This window comes from Malus sylvestris, chromosome 7 (genome assembly GCF_916048215.2).
Source record: "Malus sylvestris chromosome 7, drMalSylv7.2, whole genome shotgun sequence".
Lineage (NCBI taxonomy): Eukaryota > Viridiplantae > Streptophyta > Magnoliopsida > Rosales > Rosaceae > Malus > Malus sylvestris.
Window position 1 is genome coordinate 10480043 of NC_062266.1, and position 16857 is coordinate 10496899.

Sequence of the window (16857 nt, forward strand, 5' to 3'; positions counted from 1 at the left end):
ATTACCTCCAAGGTCGGCATTTTGTCATCAAAACAGACCATAACATCCTCAAATATTTCCTGAATCAAAGGGCTAATACCCTTTTTCCAACAGAAATGGGTGTCAAAACTCTTAGGCTTTGATTATGAGATCCAATATAAATCGGGTCATGACAATGTTGTGGATGATGCACTATCTCGGGTCCATGGTCCTTCTCCACTTCTAGAAGTCTCTTTCATTGCTACTTTAGAATGTGCATCCATTTCATATCCATATGGTGGGTGGTTAGATGATCTCAGGAGGTACAATGAACATGATAATTGGATTGCAACAAAGACCAGAGAGGTTTTAGAGAGCCTTAATACTAGCAATGGAAACTCACCACTTGCTAAGTTCTCAATTGATAATGGGTTCTTATGTTACAAGAAGATGATTGTTTTAAGTCCCGACTTTGCGTGGAAAATTAAACTGTTGGAGGAACATCACTTCACCCCAGCTGCGGGGCACCAAGGAGTGGTGAAGACTTATCACCGATTGAAGAAAAGATTTTATTGGTATGGAATGAAGAAGGATGTGCGACAATTCATAGCTACTTGCCATGTATGTCAGCAAAACAAGTATAAAGCAACCTCTCCCCCAAGTTTGTTGCAGCCATTGCCTATTCCCCTTCAGGTATGGACTGATATCAGTATGGATTTCATAACTAAGCTGCCTATGTGCAAAGGGAAATCGATGATCATGGTTGTGGTGGATAGGCTATCTAAGTACTCTCATTTTATAGCCTTATCCCATTCGTACACAGTGGCTGGAGTTGCACAAGTTTTCCTTGATAATGTGTTTAAATTGCATGGCATGCCTCAGTCCATTGTGAGTGATAAAGACCCCATCTTTGTCAGTGCCTTCTGGAGAGAGTTCTTTAAACTAAAAAAATTCCAAATTGTGCATGAGCTCCTGATATCACCCTCAGAGTGATGGACAAACTGAGGTGGTGAATAGGTGTTTGGAAAGCTATCTAAGATGTTTTGTGGGAGGACAACCTAAATCGTGGGTGAAGTGGCTTGCTTGGGCCGAATGGTGCTTTAATACTTCATATCACACTTCCTCTAAATTCACTCTTTTTGAGTTGGTATATGGCTACCTCCTCCTCATGTGGGAGCATATGAAATGGCCAGTACTACTGTGGAGTCTGTGGAACAAAGTCTTATGGACAAGGATAAGGTGCTATTTGTGTTGAAGTCTAATTTGGAGTTGGCCCAAAATGGAATGAAGACCCAAGCTTATAAAAAAACGCATTGAGAGGCAATTTGCAATGGGAGATTCTGTTTTCTTGAAATTGGTCCCATACCAGTTATAATCTCTAGCACCACATGGCTACCACAAACTGTAACCAAGGTATTATGGCCCCTTTGAAGTGATTGAAAGGGTGGGAGAAGTCACTTATAAGCTCAGGTTGCCTATGGAGAGCAAGGTTCATCATGTCTTCCATATGAGCTACCTCAAAAGGAAGTTGGGGACTAACACTGCGTTGCATGCTGTTGTGCCTCAAGTTTTTAATAATGGGTTATCTGTGAAAACTCCTAAGGAAATTCTAGCTAGGTAGATTTACAAGAAGGGCACTTTGGCCGGAGTTCAATTGTTGGTTCATTGGATGGGACAAGATGTTGCTGATGTTTCCTGGGAGGATTTTGAAGACTTCAAAGCACAATTTCCAGATTGTCCTCTTTGAAACCTTGTTGACAAGGTTCTTGAAGGGGGAAGTATTGTTGTGATTCCAGTTGTGATATTCCTTTAATAGCAGGGCATTGGGTTAAATTGTAATAGGGAGTTAATTGTTAGTGGAAGTTGGGGGTCTAATTTGGAAGGGTAGTTAAGTAAACTTAAGGTTGTTTTGTGAGCTAGCATTCACACTCTGTGAAGGCAGCAAAGTGGTTGTTATATTCCCTTAGATTGTGACAACGGGGAGATATGAAAAATCAATATTAAACTTCTTTTAGATTTGCCTTCTTCTTCTCTCTACACTTCCACCATAGCTGGTCAAGGTTGAACCCAGATTATTGGGATACTAACACAAGGCCAACGTCGATGGCCTCAATCTGATCCAGGTCGATCACACCCTTTTGAACGACAGCAGAAATCTGTTGGATTTGGAGACCATGAATCTGTACATATGGGAATTCAATTTCCAGGACTTCGACGTCGTGCAAGACGCCTACGCGCATAACTCGATCAAGTTACTTCGCCACCAGGGGATCGATTTTGAATGGAACTGGATTTCTGGATGGACTCGGTCCGGTTCGAAGAGCTGATGATGTCATCGGGGCTTGTCTGCAACGACGCCGTGGAGGGGATGGAGTGTTCTGACTTTTGGGTGTTCTGGGTTCTGTTTCTGTTTTTTTTTTTAATTAAATTTTTTTAATGACACATGGCGCCTAGTCATTGTCCACATAAGTGCCACATCATCAATTAACGGGAGACTTAACAATTAGACTAACGGATGTATAAGATTGTCCTAAAATTAACACTTTAGGTATGACTCTAGGACGAAAAAAAACTTCATGTACCAAATATTGAAAACCACGAAACTTGAGGGTAATAAACTGAGATTTACCCTTTAATATTAGTTGGGAAAGGGACATATGAGAAAGGAAAAACAGAGTTGGGGGTGGAAGGTTTGCCCAATCATGAGGGGATATGGGCGGCCAATGAAGAGGAGAGAAGGAGGTGAGGAACAAATCAGGAAGGAGAGAAGAGGAGAAGGCCAATGGGAGGAAGTGAAAGGTGGGAAAGGAGAGAGAGAGAAGGGATCCAAACCCCGGGTGGTCCTTGGACCCGCGCAACAGCCTGATTTCTGGGCAGAAAATCCGATGCGTTCTCCGATGAAATTCTGGAAAATTAAGCCGAGCTACCACTTGGAAACATCTCACCATTGTTCCACCTTCCTTTCCCATTCAAAAATGGGGTTCTTTGGGCTTGGATTTGGAAGAACCGAAGCCGTTGGCTTCAAGGACACCCGATGGTAATTTGTCATTTTCTGCAACCCTTCCAGTCGATCTCCACCATCAAACAACTTCCCTTGAGCTCATGATCAATGCCCAATCATTGGTTGAAGCGTCGGAGTTGATTTGAGGACGAATCAAGAATCACCCATTCTAGGGTTCCAGCGGTTCGTAGAGATTTAAAGCTTTTCCCGACCAAATTGGACTTGGCCACAGGTATAAAACTTTCTCTACTCATTGAGACCTTCATTCCTGTCAAATTTAAGAATTTTTTTAAATTAGTTGATTTTTCCGACGAGTCTGGGAGGCAAGCCGCCACGTGCAACAGTGAGTGGGCTGAGACCCGACCTGCCCATCCTAGGATAATTTGGATGCCCTGATTCCATAATAGACATCTGATTGAAGAAATTCCATTATTTGGTTATATTTCCGTTAAGGGCCACCACTTGGTTATTATATGATTCGATGATCAGACCATTGGATCGTCACCAAACTTTAATGCGTTATAGTAGTAATATTTGAGGACATTAGGAACTTACGGATTGGGAATCCAACGTACGGATCTTCCCGAATTGGATTTGTAAGTTTGTAGAATAAAACGTTGACCGAAACTTAAATTGTGATTGGCGGAGATCCAACCGTCGAATTATGGTAAGATTTTAGTATGTTGTTTTAGAATCATAATGTGAATCTTTGGAAGTTAAGGATTGGAAATCCAAGGTGCGGAGCTTCCGGATCGAGTTACGTAGGGTTGTGGACCCTACCGTCAACCTTCGATCGGCGGTTAACTTTTGGTCAATGGGTTTCAAATGATTCTAGAACGTCCTTAGGGATGTGTTTTATGTAAGTTACATGTTCTATCGATAAGAATTCTGAGACATGATTTGATATTTGTTCTAGGCGACGATCGTTCGTGATGCCTCGATTTCGTGCTATGGAGTTGTAGCGCGGACTTCAAGTGAGTGGGTCTTTTCCTTTTTATAGTATTTATATATATACAATTGACAATTTTCATTTATGCATTTGAAAAAGAATTTCTTACGTACACCTGGATTAGACTAAAGTTTATAAGAATTAGCGAAATGATGGAACATATGAAATATGCTACATCCTACAAGATGCACAGGTATGCTTATAATCTTTGATGCCATAATTATATCTACAACTACGAATGTTAGTATATTGATTAGAACTATCAAATCATTGTGGCATGCTTATATTTATGTAGTCTGCTCATCATTGATGCACCCCAATGTTAGTGCTCGCCCAGGGCTAGGGCCAGTCTTTCACGTGTATGTTCACCTTCACACTGCATGCTTACCTTGGATCCAAGTAAGTGCCAGTCCTGTCGTACAGGTTGCATTAGGCAACTCCGACTCGTAGGTGATCGCGAATAACGTCAATCTTCACGTGATTGTAGCACTAGAACGTATATTATGATTACACCGAGTCTTGTCGTACAGGTTGCATTAGGCGACTCCAACTCATGTGCTAGCATAGATTGATGAGCATCAGTTCAGTCGTACAGGTCGCATTAGGCGACTTCAACTTGTGTGCTAGCATAGATTGATGAGCACCTAATTTTACTTATATTACTGTTCAAATTTTGTGATTTTGGATGTCCTGCATTTAGTTACAAGATATTGTGCCGTAATGAATTCTTGAGATTTTGCAGGCTACGGTAAGTATTTTTATACTATACGTAGTAAGTATATTTTGGAAACTTTGCTTGTTTTACGGCGAGGGGTTACAATGTTTTCAGAAAGGTTTTTATACAACTTTATTTTTAGGCCCACTCACCCTTATTTTTCGCCCCTCCAAGTTTTAATAGCTAAGCTTTCTTATCAACAAGGATTCATGGCAATCTTGGTATTGGAGATTACCTTCGATGGTATGATTCTCAATCCACTTTACTGTACTTTACTTATGTTATGTCATCACGTATGAAATGAGTTCATTCCCGCTCACAGCGCACTCTTATATTTAGGCACTTTTAGGTTTAAATTTATTCACATTTTCCACATCATTGCACTTTATGGCTTCGTTACCTTCCAATTATCGGCCATCACAACTCGATTCGGATTCCAAGTGAACATTCCGGGTTGGGGTGTGTCAGAATGTGATCATGATCCTTTAGAATTATTATTTACCTTCTAGTAAAAAAAATTGATCCTTTCTTCTATCTGTTTTTCTTATACAAAGGTTATGTGATCGTTCTGTCCTCCTACTATTCTTTGTACAAATAAATAAAATTTAAATAAATAAAATTTAGTGTTGTAGGAAATTAAGAACTTATTCTGCATAGCAAGAGGCTTGTAGCTCGGTGAATCAAAAGTATTGTTAACTCTTGCGTCTTAAGTCCCGAGTTTGATTGCTCCACTCCGATATCTCGTTTGTTTAAGAAAAGACTTTATCACCTTAAACAAAACTAGAAAGAAAACATATCACGAGTTATACTTAGTAGACATTACCAACCACCACACTAACTTCATTACACATGGAAAATGGGTATGCAAAGACCACAATATGTGTGTGTGTTTATCTGTGTGTAAAATTGCAATAGCATTCCGGTTTTCTCACACAATCATATACAGTCATGGCTAAGTTTCAGAACTTGTTTCCATGGACAGTGTCAATGGCTCTTTTGGTTCCAGCCATGGGCAACAAAACTGCCATTGGCCGAGAAAGCCATGAGCAATGATTGGGACGACGCACACCCAACGCTTTATGGTGACATGGGTGGATCAGGAACCATGAGTAAGTGAAGAATTTTTTATTTTATTCACTGGTTTCATATAACAACTCTCTCTCACGGTAGTACTGAACCCACTTAGTGCCGTACGTAATATGAGAAGAATGTGTATATATAACCGGCACATACAAAATTTTTGTTTCCGATACATTGATAGTTTTAACTTGATCTATTTCTTGTACTTTAAACAGAAGGCGCATATGGATATACGGTGATCTCTTCCAAGAAGGCTATGGCTCGGAGACAACGGCTGTACAGTACTATTCAACGACGGGCTCGTCTGTGGTGCTTGTTTCGAGGTAATGTGCGTCGATGATCCACAATGGTGTCCTGCTAATGTTAGGACTATCAAACTTACAGCAAACAACTTTTGTCCACCAAACTGGGACCCAACTCCTGACCATTGGTGCAATCCACCACAAAAACACTTTGACTTGTCCATGCCTATATTCACAATGATTGCACAGGCCAAAGCTGGGATATCTCCCATCAAGTACACAAGAGTCCCATGCTCCAAACAAGGAGGGGTCAAATTTGAGCTCCATGGAAACCCTTACTGGCTTGAGGTGTTGGTGTACAATGTCGGTAGTGCCTGAGATGGGATGAGTGTCAGAATCAGAGGCTGTAACACCGGTTGGCTTCAGATGTCAAGAAATTGTTGCCAAATGTGGCAGACCGAATCAACATGGCAGGGCAAAGCTTGTCATTCCAGGTTACCATTAGCGACGGGAGAACACTCAGAGTTTGATAACGTTGCACCAGAACATTGGCAATTTGGCCAAATCTTTGAGGGCGGAAGTAACTTTTAGTCTCACATATTAGAAATTCGATGATCTCTCTTGTGATGCAGATGGTCTATAATAACTATGGAATTCGTATTGAATACCAGCGTTGTTTTAACCCTTAATTAGATCAAGGGGCTCACCGTACGCTGCTGTCGCCCTTAGTTGTTTTAACCCTTCAACAACTTTAATGTTGAAGCAGAGAGGGAGGGAGAGACAGCAAAAATTGTATATATTAACATATCATTTAGGAATTTATAGTTATACATATGTAATCGACTGCATAGCGTCTTGCTCTTTAACTACACAAAATTACATCAACAAGTTCATATCAACTCTCACCACAGACGATGAGCGGAGATGGGGTTACCAGTCGCACAAATTACCAACATATTCTTCTGCAGAGCAGAATCTTCCGTTCAAAACTCACTCTGATATGAAGGCCCTGTCAACTTGGTAACTCGCACATACCCAGCTACTACAAATAGAATGTAACCATGGAAAGGAAGGATCACACTGAAACGTGAATGGATCCTATCTCAGTGAAAAACTTTCGCTGCACCCGAGCAGATTTTCCCAAACATTCAAGAAGTATCACGGGGTAGTGTCCTGCAATTGGTTCAAAAGAAATTCTGACCCATCATCCGCTTTCTCATCGTCATCATCCCCATTAACATTAGTTTTATCATTAACATCATCAGTTAAGCCAAGTAGTGATGCATACAACTTATTTTTAAGCTGTCCTGACTGGCTCAAAAGTCCCATGAAAACCTCTTTGCTTACCGAATCAGCTTCTTGCTCACAAAGTTCAAGGAAGGCAGAAATATTTACGGGCTTTGGCCTCCAACTCTTTGATCCCTCAGCAGAAAAAGCTTCTTTCCAGCAGGATAATGCCTCAGAAATTCTCCTCTCTTCCATGTGCCCTTCAGTGAGGGACTCCCACGTACTTGAGTTGGGTTTTCCTCCTACATCAACCATGTGGTTATAGAAACTTTGGGCAGAATCAAAATCCCCTTCTTTAATATAAAACGTTATGAAAAGATTTGCAATTCTAGGGTCGTATGTTGACTTAACTGTCAGCCATTCCTCATAAAGCTTCTCAGACCCTTCAACATCACCTAATCTGAGTAGAGAAGATATTATAGCATGGTAACCCAGATTCGGAATAGTGGGAAAACTTGCTTTGTATACATTCCACACCCGATAAGCCTCCTCTTTCTTGCCAACACTGCCATAAAGACTTAAAAGATAATGATAAGGTATCCGATCCCGACCTGTGATTCTACTCTCAACCTTCCTCAGGCAAGCTTCGGCCTTGTCAAGCTGCCCCATCTTGATGTACATTGTAGCCATTGTGCTGAATGTGGTCCAGTTGGGATTAATGGTTCTGTCCACTTTCATCTTTTCGAAAACCTCTTCCATCCGTTCTGCAGATCCTTGGGATCCACGAGACGATAACCAGATATTGTAGGAGTATATATCTAGCTGGATGTTTTTCTCTATCATTTCAGAAATAATCGAATCAACTTTATCATAGTCTCTGAGATTCATATAGAGTGTCATCATCACATTAAATGGAAGAGATTGCAATGCATGACCTTTCGTTCTCATTTTTTCCAGTAATGCTTCTGCCTTCTGTTTCATTCGAGCCCGAACATAGGCATTGAGTAGAGCCCCATATATTCTCCTGTCCTTTAATGTATCTGGCAGGCTCAGGAAGTAATTTTCAGCGCTAGCAACTCCCCGAACTTTAGCAAATAAATCTAGTTGAATTGCAGCATCGCTAGTGGATATTCTAAACCTCTCTCCTCTGTTGCTCATCCAATCATACACCTGACAGGGTGCATGAAAAATTCAGAACCGATAATAAGACATGCCATCTTGTCTCTCCAATTCAAAAAATACAGCAAATCAGGTGAAATTTACTATTTTACCATTTCTATCCTCAGACTTCTCCACTCCATGTCATTCAGTAATAAAATCTTAATCCCTCTCGCTTTGGTTCATATGAGTCAAAACCTTCCATATGGTCATAGAGCCCTTATGATATAAATCAATTTAGCGTGCACGTTACGTTTTCATTTGTATCTATTGGCTTACTATAAGGTGACAAACAAATATTGCTAAAAGTTTCAGGACATTATGTGAGTTGGCCTGTAATGAAAACATCTTTTCATATATTATTCCATTTCTCTCAATCACAGTATACTTGACGATTTGTCATTTTATACGAACATGCATAATGCATTCTAATATAAGCAATCTCAAGACATCTTGAGAGAATCAGCAGTTGTTACATCTAAAAATCTCATTGTTTTTTCAGCAAACAGACTCAAAATAGGCCTTTAAACTGATAAGTGGTTGCTTATCACTTTAGGCCAAGAGTATCCAAATACTGAAATTATAACCTCGAGAAACATATGAACTGCATTACCTAAATCAATGCATGATTGTACCAAAACAAGAGAAACAAAACTTTCAGACCAATCAATTTAAGCATTAAATTTGATTTTTCACTTACCTATCAATAAAAGTACACTCACAAACACCAAATTAACAAAAACCCAATGTAGAATTTACCAAGGAGCATAAAAACATAAGATTCAACTGAAGCATTTCCCAGTAAAACTATGAATTACCCACTAATCAAAACCCTAAACCCACAAAAAAAGCGCACAAAATACAATTTTTCAGTATAAATTTTACTTCTTTTACCTCAAGAGCTCTGTCATAGCGCTTGTATTTCCGCAATTCCTTGACCACTCTACAAAGCTCCCACTTGGTGAGCTTCCTGCCCTCCTTCTCCCACTGGTTCAACATGTCAGCAGACCGCACTTCAGGGTCCTCCGTGAGCGATATTTTCCGGTAAATGGCGTTCCATTTGACCATGGGCCTCCGCTCGTAGTCCACGGTGCCATAGTTGTGGACTTGGGATATGGAGCAGGAGATGGTGGGGAGTTTTAGAAAATTTATGGAACCGGGCAGGGTCCCAGTTGGGATTTTGCATAGGAGGGGGCGGGTGTAGAAGAGGGAGGAGGAGAGGGTGGCGTTGTGGTGGTGGTGGACGGAAGTGTGGGGAAGCATTTTGTTTGGTGGAGGAGGAGGGTTTATTGAAGGGTTAATGGAAATGGGGGATTGGAAGCGGGGGTGGAGGAGGGGAGAGAGAGAGTGGGAGACTGTTGGTTTGGAAGATAAAGTTTGTGAAAATACTTCATGGCCCTATTATTTTCATTTCCTCTCTCTTCTTTTGTTTTTCTTCTTTTCCTAAAAATAATTTATTTATTTATTTATTTTGTTTCAATTCATGATTGGTTTGATAAATTTAGTGCAAACAATAAAGTTAGATTCACACCAATTACTAAGCACAAAATTTGTTTAAATACAAATGGGAGAGAGATTCAAATTTTGAACATTTTTCAATATTGAGAAGAAAAGTATTACTAAATAACAAATAGTTAGTGTCAAATTCAACTCTGGTAACCTAAGAGCGTTTAGTCTAATGGTCAGGCCCTTGGTTTGTTACCAAGAGGTCTGGGGTTCGACACCTCTCAAGGTACCCACCTAGCAATTGCTAGCGTTTCTTGCCTACCAAATGTTGTGGGGTCAGGCGGGTGGCCTAGTGAGTAGTCGGGTCAAAGACCCGGAGACACTAGATTCCAAAAAAAAAAAAAAAAAAAAAATTCAACTATGGTGGATGACAAATTATTATATTTGGCATATTCCCTAGCTTAGGCTTAATTTATGATCTCCTAATGTAAATATATCATCATGTAAAACGCACAAATAATTAGTGTCCTAATGTAATTATTTTTTACTTATTTATAGTGGAAGTCTAAACTCTAAGTAATGTTTTGTTTTATTTTTTTCATACAAAGAACATTTGCACTAAACAGTGGAGGAATAAACTCACCATCCATGAAATTTTTTGATGCACAAAACCGGAGGGGTCTTGGGACAACGTAAATCCGACCGTGAATCTGCAAGAAAATAAATAACGCAAGATGTATCGTGGTTCATCCCAATGTTTGGGCTACGTCCACACTGATATTGTATTTCTCTGAGATGTTGAAGAGGATGGCGAGGGAGAGAGAGTTTGTGAGGTGAGAGTCAGGCCTCTGGGGGGTGAGGAGGCTCCCCCAATTGTGAGGGTAAGGAGTCCCTTTTATAGAATAAGGGCTCCTCACTTATTACATATTTGCTCATTCCTTTATTACATAATTACATTTGAGTCCCCCGAGTATTTATACGAGGTCTAAATATGGAGGCCTTAAATATGGTACAAACAGTAATACCTCAAGTATTCAGTCAAGAGAGTCTTTTGGTTGGAAACTTGAAATTCAGTCCATGTGTGGAAACTTGAACTGATGCTTGACTAGAAGTAGCACATGTTGCAAGGCGGCTCAGTTTGTGTCTTATGTTGCCTTGGTTGACTCGGCTTGTGGCATTGAAGGTGAGGGAGTCCCTTTTATAGAATAAGGGCTCGCTCCTCAATACATAAGTGATGGGCTAAGAGTGATGCTCGCGGCGAGGCAGTTGCTCAGCTGGCGGTGATGCTCTCTAACGAAGGTGAGGGAGTCCCTTTTATAAAATAAGGGCTCGTTCCTCAATACATAAGTGATGGGCTAAGAGTGATGCTCGCGGCGAGGCGGTTGCTCAGCTAGCGGCAATGCTCTCTAATGAAGGTGAGGGAGTCCCTTTTATAAAATAAGGGCTCACTCCTCAGTACATGAATAATGGGTTAGGAGTGATGCTCGCGGCGAGGCGGTTGCTCAGCTGGCGGCGATGCTCTCTAATGAAAGTGAGGGAGTCCCTTTTATAAAATAAGGGCTCGCTCCTCAATACATGAAGAATTGGTGCTCTCTAATGAAAGTGAGGGAGTCCCTTTTATAAAATAAGGGCTCGCTCCTCAGTACATAAATAATGGGCTAAGTCCCCCAAGTATTTTTCATGAGGCCCAGTTGAGGTCCAATATATGGTACATAATGTAGTCCCCCAAGTTTTCGATCAATAGAGTATGTTGGCTGGAAACTTCAAATTGAATCCATGTATGGGCCGAAGTGGCAGTTGTTCGGAGGCGGTATTTGTATACCTTACACTGAAGCTTTGTAGGTGAAGCTTTGCAAGTGAAGCTTTTGAAGCTGGAGCTTTTGTAAATGAAGCTTTTGAAGCTAGAGCTCTGTAAATGAAGCTTTTGAAGCTAGAGGTTTTGTAAATGAAGCTTTTGAAGGTAGAGCTCTGTAAATGAAGCTTTCGAATGAGTGATGCTCATGAATGTTTATGTTGATTGATATGAGTGATGCTCATGAATGTTGACATGAGTGATGCTCATGAATGTTGACATGAATGATGGTCATGGATGTTTATGTATAATTGACATGAGTGACGCTCATGAATGCTTATGTATGATTGACATGAATGATGCTCATGTATAATTTTGGAGTACTGGACGTACTTTTGATCACCTAGTTGGTGATAATAGTGGCAGGCTGCCGAATAATTTTGGAGTACTGGGCGTACTTTTGATCACCTAGTTGGTGATAATAACGGCAGGCTGCCGAATAATTTTTGTAGCACTGGACGTACTTTTAATCACCTGGTTGGTGGTAATAGCGGCAGGCTGCCGAATAATTTTTTGTAGCACTGGACGTATTTTTGATCACCTGGTTGGTGGTAATAGAGGGCCTGGCTCTTTTAGGCCTATGGGCCTTCGCCCTCCACATAACATTCCAGCCCATTACTTTGGGCTTGCCCTTTTTTTTCATTTTTTTTTATTACCCTCTAATGGGGTTTATACAGATGTCTCCGAAAGATAAGAAAAATAAATCACATCATTCAAAAAACAAGAAAAGTAAATCACATCATTCTGGTGGGGTGTTTATTCCTTTCTTTTGTAGTGTGGATGTTTATTCCTTGCTTTTGCTTTCTTCTTTTCTCTTTTATGCTGCATGGTCCACGAGTCCATCCCCAAGGCTCTATTTTTAGTGAAAAAGAATTCTTGTGAATCATGATTGATACCACCTCCAACCATATCCCAGAGGTGTAGGTCAAACGCTTCTCATTTTCCATGTCCCCGATAAAGTAGTCCATCATTGCCATAATAGCCACGACTATTTGCTTTTATTATTGTTTTCCCGATCTGCCAAAATATTGTTGAGTATTCTGAACTTATCACATGGTTGTTGGGTAAAGCTCTAAATGACAGTTCAAAGTAACAGAGCAATGAGCTCGTGGATCGATGCTTAACCCCTGATGTAGTCAAATGCCGGAATCGGAGAGGAAGCTCCTAACAGAGGCGATGGAGCTGCGATCGAGCGCTATGACGGGATTTGGGTGCAGGAGAAAACCCGAGTACGATATGACTGCTTTCCTCATCCCACGGTGCCAATTCTCCCATATTAACCCTGCTATTGTTTGACCTTTCCCCACACCAGCTTCATCCCCAACGAAGAATCCTGCCCTCTCACCATTTGGAAGATGTTGCAGGTGTCTCTGACAAGCGTTGACCAATATCTCAATCTGTAAACATGACAAAGCCTTTAAATTTTCCAAATCAACCTTGATTTTCAGATCGTAAGTGGGCTCAGGTGGCTGCACAGTAACCAAGGACGATGTTTCGACAACATGATCTGGATAAGGAAGGCCAATGGATAGTTTTAGAGGGCGATAGTCTGTAAATGTTTCGCCTGCCATGCCACCTTCATCCTTTTTTCGCTCTACTTCGGTGGCGACCTCATTGACCTTCTCGGGTGGAGAAGGAAGGGGCAAACGAGGCGGGAAGAACTGCTGGAGTTTCGAGACATTGACAACCAGGTCGAAGTACCACCGCCCCATGTAGAGTTGCAGATCCACGCTCTTAACGACTATCATCGCCTTCTTCGTCGCCATTGTTGCAGATAAAGTTTTTTGTGTTCTGGTTTTTGAGAGAGCGATGGTTGCAGGGCGAGCCAGCGCAGCAAATCCCTCATTCGAGCAGTTTCTTTTCCTTAGTTTTCAGTAGCCAAATAGAGATCGCTGCTTCTTCAGACACTGACATCACTGCTTCGTAAAGACAGAAAATGATGTTGATGGATCTGAATGAATTTTGCTCTGCTCATGATTTAATTGGAAGACAGCTTAGAGAGAGAGATGTTTATATGGGGGTGGCCTCATGGGTAGTGTAGAAGCCATCTGGAGTATAAGACTCGACGGCTTTCTGGGTGAAAATGGGGAAGTGGGTGGAGGCCCGTAAGGCGGACAAGTCGGAGGTGCAGGACCATGTCGGGTCGGTGGGCCGGATCTGTGCGTTGAGCTTGGCGAGGTTGAAGACTGATGGGTCAACGTGGCCGGTGCTCTACTCAGAATCTATGAAGGTGTTGGGTCAGATCAAAGAACAGCTCAAAAAGCCGGTTTGGGGAGTACCCAGATGCGGAAATGTTTGAAAGATTGCAAGTTTGCAACGTTTTTCACGAAGGAAGCCCATTTTGTTGGATGAGCCCACCTCAGAGTTGGACTCCACTACAGCTCAGCGGATCCTGACCACACTAAAAAGGCTTGCTAGTGGGGTCTGTGTCTTCTCCATTTCATGTGCTCTGCTCCTGCAGTTGAGCTCTCTGTGAGAGGCATGGTTGCCTAGAAAGATAAGAGAGAGAAAGAGAGAGATGGAAAATGGGTTTTTGGATGGTTTCTTAAAACTGCACAGAGTCTGCGAAGGTTTTCTGGAAAAGCACAAAGAGTGAGGTTTTCTGGGTTTCTGGGTTTCTGCAGATTCACGGCGGAGGTGAAAAAATGAAAGAGAACCGACATAACTTTTCGTATCGATTCCCACAGACGGTGCCAAATGTTGATGCACAAAACCAGATGGGTCTTGGAACAACGTAAATCCGACCGTGAATCTGCAAGAAAGTAAATAACACAAGATGTATCGTGGTTCACCCCAATGTTTGGGCTACGTCCACACTGATATTTTATTTCTCTGAGATGTTGAAGAGGATGGTGAGGGAGAGAGAGTTTGTGAGGTGAGAGTCAGGCCTCTGGGGTGAGGAGGCCCCCCCAATTGTGAGGGTGAGGAGTCTCTTTTATAGAATAAGGGCTCTTCACTTATTACATATTTGCCTCTTCCTTTATTACATAATTACATTTGAGTCCCCCGAGTATTTATACGAGGTCTAAATACGGAGGCCCTAAATATGGTACAAACAAGATTCAAACATAAAAATACTACTAGTTAGTAGTAATTTGCAATTCTAAAGTAATTTTAAAGTACAAAATTTGAGTCCAATTAATAACCCAAGAACCAAGAGGTTTTCTACGTTAAGGATGTCATCAATTTTTTTCAAAAATATAGAAAAGGACTTTCCACATCTTTCTTTAACATCTTTCTTTAAGGCTACCCATAATGTATTTTAATAATCAAAACAGTCTACATTTTATATTTTATTTCGATAATCATCACATAAAAATTTTCAAGAAAATTAATTAGTCATCTTAAATTTTCGAGAAATTATAATTTATTGGATAAAATAAAATGAAACTATAGATAATCAAATCGTAAAGAGGAATGCTAGCAATCTTCTCATATTGACATTTTCATTTAACTTTTTCATCTCCCCATCTCATCTTGCAATGATGCTTAATGATTGGAACTGTCTACTTTTTACATCACTATTTAAAAATCATCAATGCAAAATATTAACTAAATACGAAATCATTTAGTCATCTAATGGTTATCCAATAAATAAACAAACCATGTTTGTCATTATACACTTAAATTTTTTACCATATTTATCAAACAATTAAATGATATATTTGATTATTGGTTGATTTTTTTACAGAGTTGATTTTTAAAGGGTGATCTAGAAAGTAGACAGTTCTGGTAATCAAGCAACATTGCAAGATGAGGAGAGCCGAGAAGGTAGAGCAAGAATGTCCAAATAACAAGGTTGGTAGCATCTTAATGATAAACCAATTTCATTTTTAACCCATTTTTTGCAAGTATATTAAGTGAAATTAAAATTTGAACAATTATGATCATTGGATTAAAACCAAAAAATAGGTCTTTATTTTTCTTAAATAAATATCTCAACCATAATCTTTTGATACAAGCGAGACATTGGCAGATGAAAATTGAAGGGAGGACATCAGGTGCAAAGAAAAACACTCATACCAACTAGAGCTACAAGTTACTTGATCAACTCAAGTACTATTATTAAAATCCACAGAATTTTCAAACTGAATCCGCCAACTTGGGTTCTTCGGTTGTTGTGGGGGGAACATATTCACCAAAACCACAAGCCTCTTCCTCAACAAAACCATCATCTCTAACCCTAAAAACTGCATGAACCAAAATAATTGGCACCGTACAAGCTAAAGTCACAAACAGATATTCGGCTGCATCCGTAAGTATGAGCTCAATCATCGTCCCAATGGCCAACAAAACCAGCATCAAACGCCTTTCGACGGTCTTGTGCAGCAGCAGAGAATCAGGTACTACCCTCAACAGCGCAAGGTACGAGCATCCCGCTGCCGTCATTATCACCAAGAAAATTAGAGACATCCGGCGCTGAGGCACTAGGGTTATGGAGAGTACGATCCATATGAAGAGTGTGTAGTACGATCCGAAGTAACCAAAGTTTCGGGTGAAGCGAACCGCGGCAGCTTCTGGGGTTGCCGGGATGTTGAAGAAGCAGAAGAGCTTGAAGTCCTTGCTCATTTTTCCGGTTGAATCTTTCGGTTTATGGGGATCATCAGTAGGTGTTGGTGTGGAGATGGTGGACGGCCTTTTCATGGTGCCGTAGTCAGCCATTTTCTGACCAAACAAATATGGTGTTTAATTTGAATTGAAGGGATTAGAAAGGTACTCGCTGATGTTTTGGATCGAATAAGTTATAAGTTTTGAAAGGGTAATGCATTTGTATATATACACACACGCATGATAGAGAGTGACAGTAGCAACTTCAAGGAAATAAGTCAAGACGGACGTTTTAAACAAAGTGACGATTACTACGACATTTTTGTCCACATTTGAGTGGAAATTTCAGGGTGAATTACAAGAAGAGCGTCCTGGCTAAAAACAAATCTGTTGCTGTGCGGCAAGTTAATTTCAAATTCTCGAATTCTCAGATTTGTTTGGTTAATTCTCTTGATACATAAGAGATACTCTTATTACCAGTTCATCACATGACAAGTTTTTAATGTACGAATGACATACTTTTCGTATCCTTGACAAACATATGTTCAACGATTAAATAGGGCTGTAAGTAGATAGGATAAAATTATTTCTTATTTTGTTCCTTATTGTAAATAGAGTTGCTAAGTAATTTGCACATTTATGTAAATAATATTGCCTATTGAATACATTTACAACTTTCAG

General features: G+C 40.5%; 2 protein-coding genes and 1 pseudogene across 2 annotated transcripts; 1 reads left to right on the forward strand and 2 right to left on the reverse strand.

Moving 5' to 3' along the window:
• Positions 1-5571: 5571 nt before the first annotated feature.
• On the forward strand, positions 5572-6536 carry LOC126628837 (expansin-A22-like; annotated as a pseudogene).
• A 188-nt stretch (positions 6537-6724) lies between these two features.
• LOC126628835 (pentatricopeptide repeat-containing protein At1g02150) lies at positions 6725-9722 on the reverse strand. Its single transcript, XM_050298685.1, has 2 exons — positions 9225-9722; positions 6725-8342 (listed from the first exon to the last, which is right to left on the reverse strand). Exons 1-2 carry the CDS (start codon positions 9591-9593, stop codon positions 7104-7106), a joined length of 1608 nt encoding a protein of 535 aa, XP_050154642.1. The 5' UTR covers positions 9594-9722; the 3' UTR covers positions 6725-7103.
• Positions 9723-15523: 5801 nt separating this feature from the next.
• Positions 15524-16379, reverse strand: LOC126628838 (PRA1 family protein F3-like). Its single transcript, XM_050298692.1, has one exon. It carries the CDS (start codon positions 16288-16290, stop codon positions 15712-15714), a length of 579 nt encoding a protein of 192 aa, XP_050154649.1. The 5' UTR covers positions 16291-16379; the 3' UTR covers positions 15524-15711.
• Positions 16380-16857: the final 478 nt, after the last annotated feature.

Excerpts from the sequence above, each read along its gene's own strand:
- LOC126628838 (XM_050298692.1), bottom strand. The coding sequence starts at position 16,290 with ATGGCTGACTACGGCACCATGAAAAGGCCGTCCACCATCTCCACACCA.
- LOC126628835 (XM_050298685.1), bottom strand. The coding sequence starts at position 9,593 with ATGCTTCCCCACACTTCCGTCCACCACCACCACAACGCCACCCTCTCC. Across the intron at positions 8,343-9,224 it reads GCTATGACAGAGCTCTTGAG|GTGTATGATTGGATGAGCAA; the intron begins GTAAAAGAAGTA and ends GCACCCTGTCAG.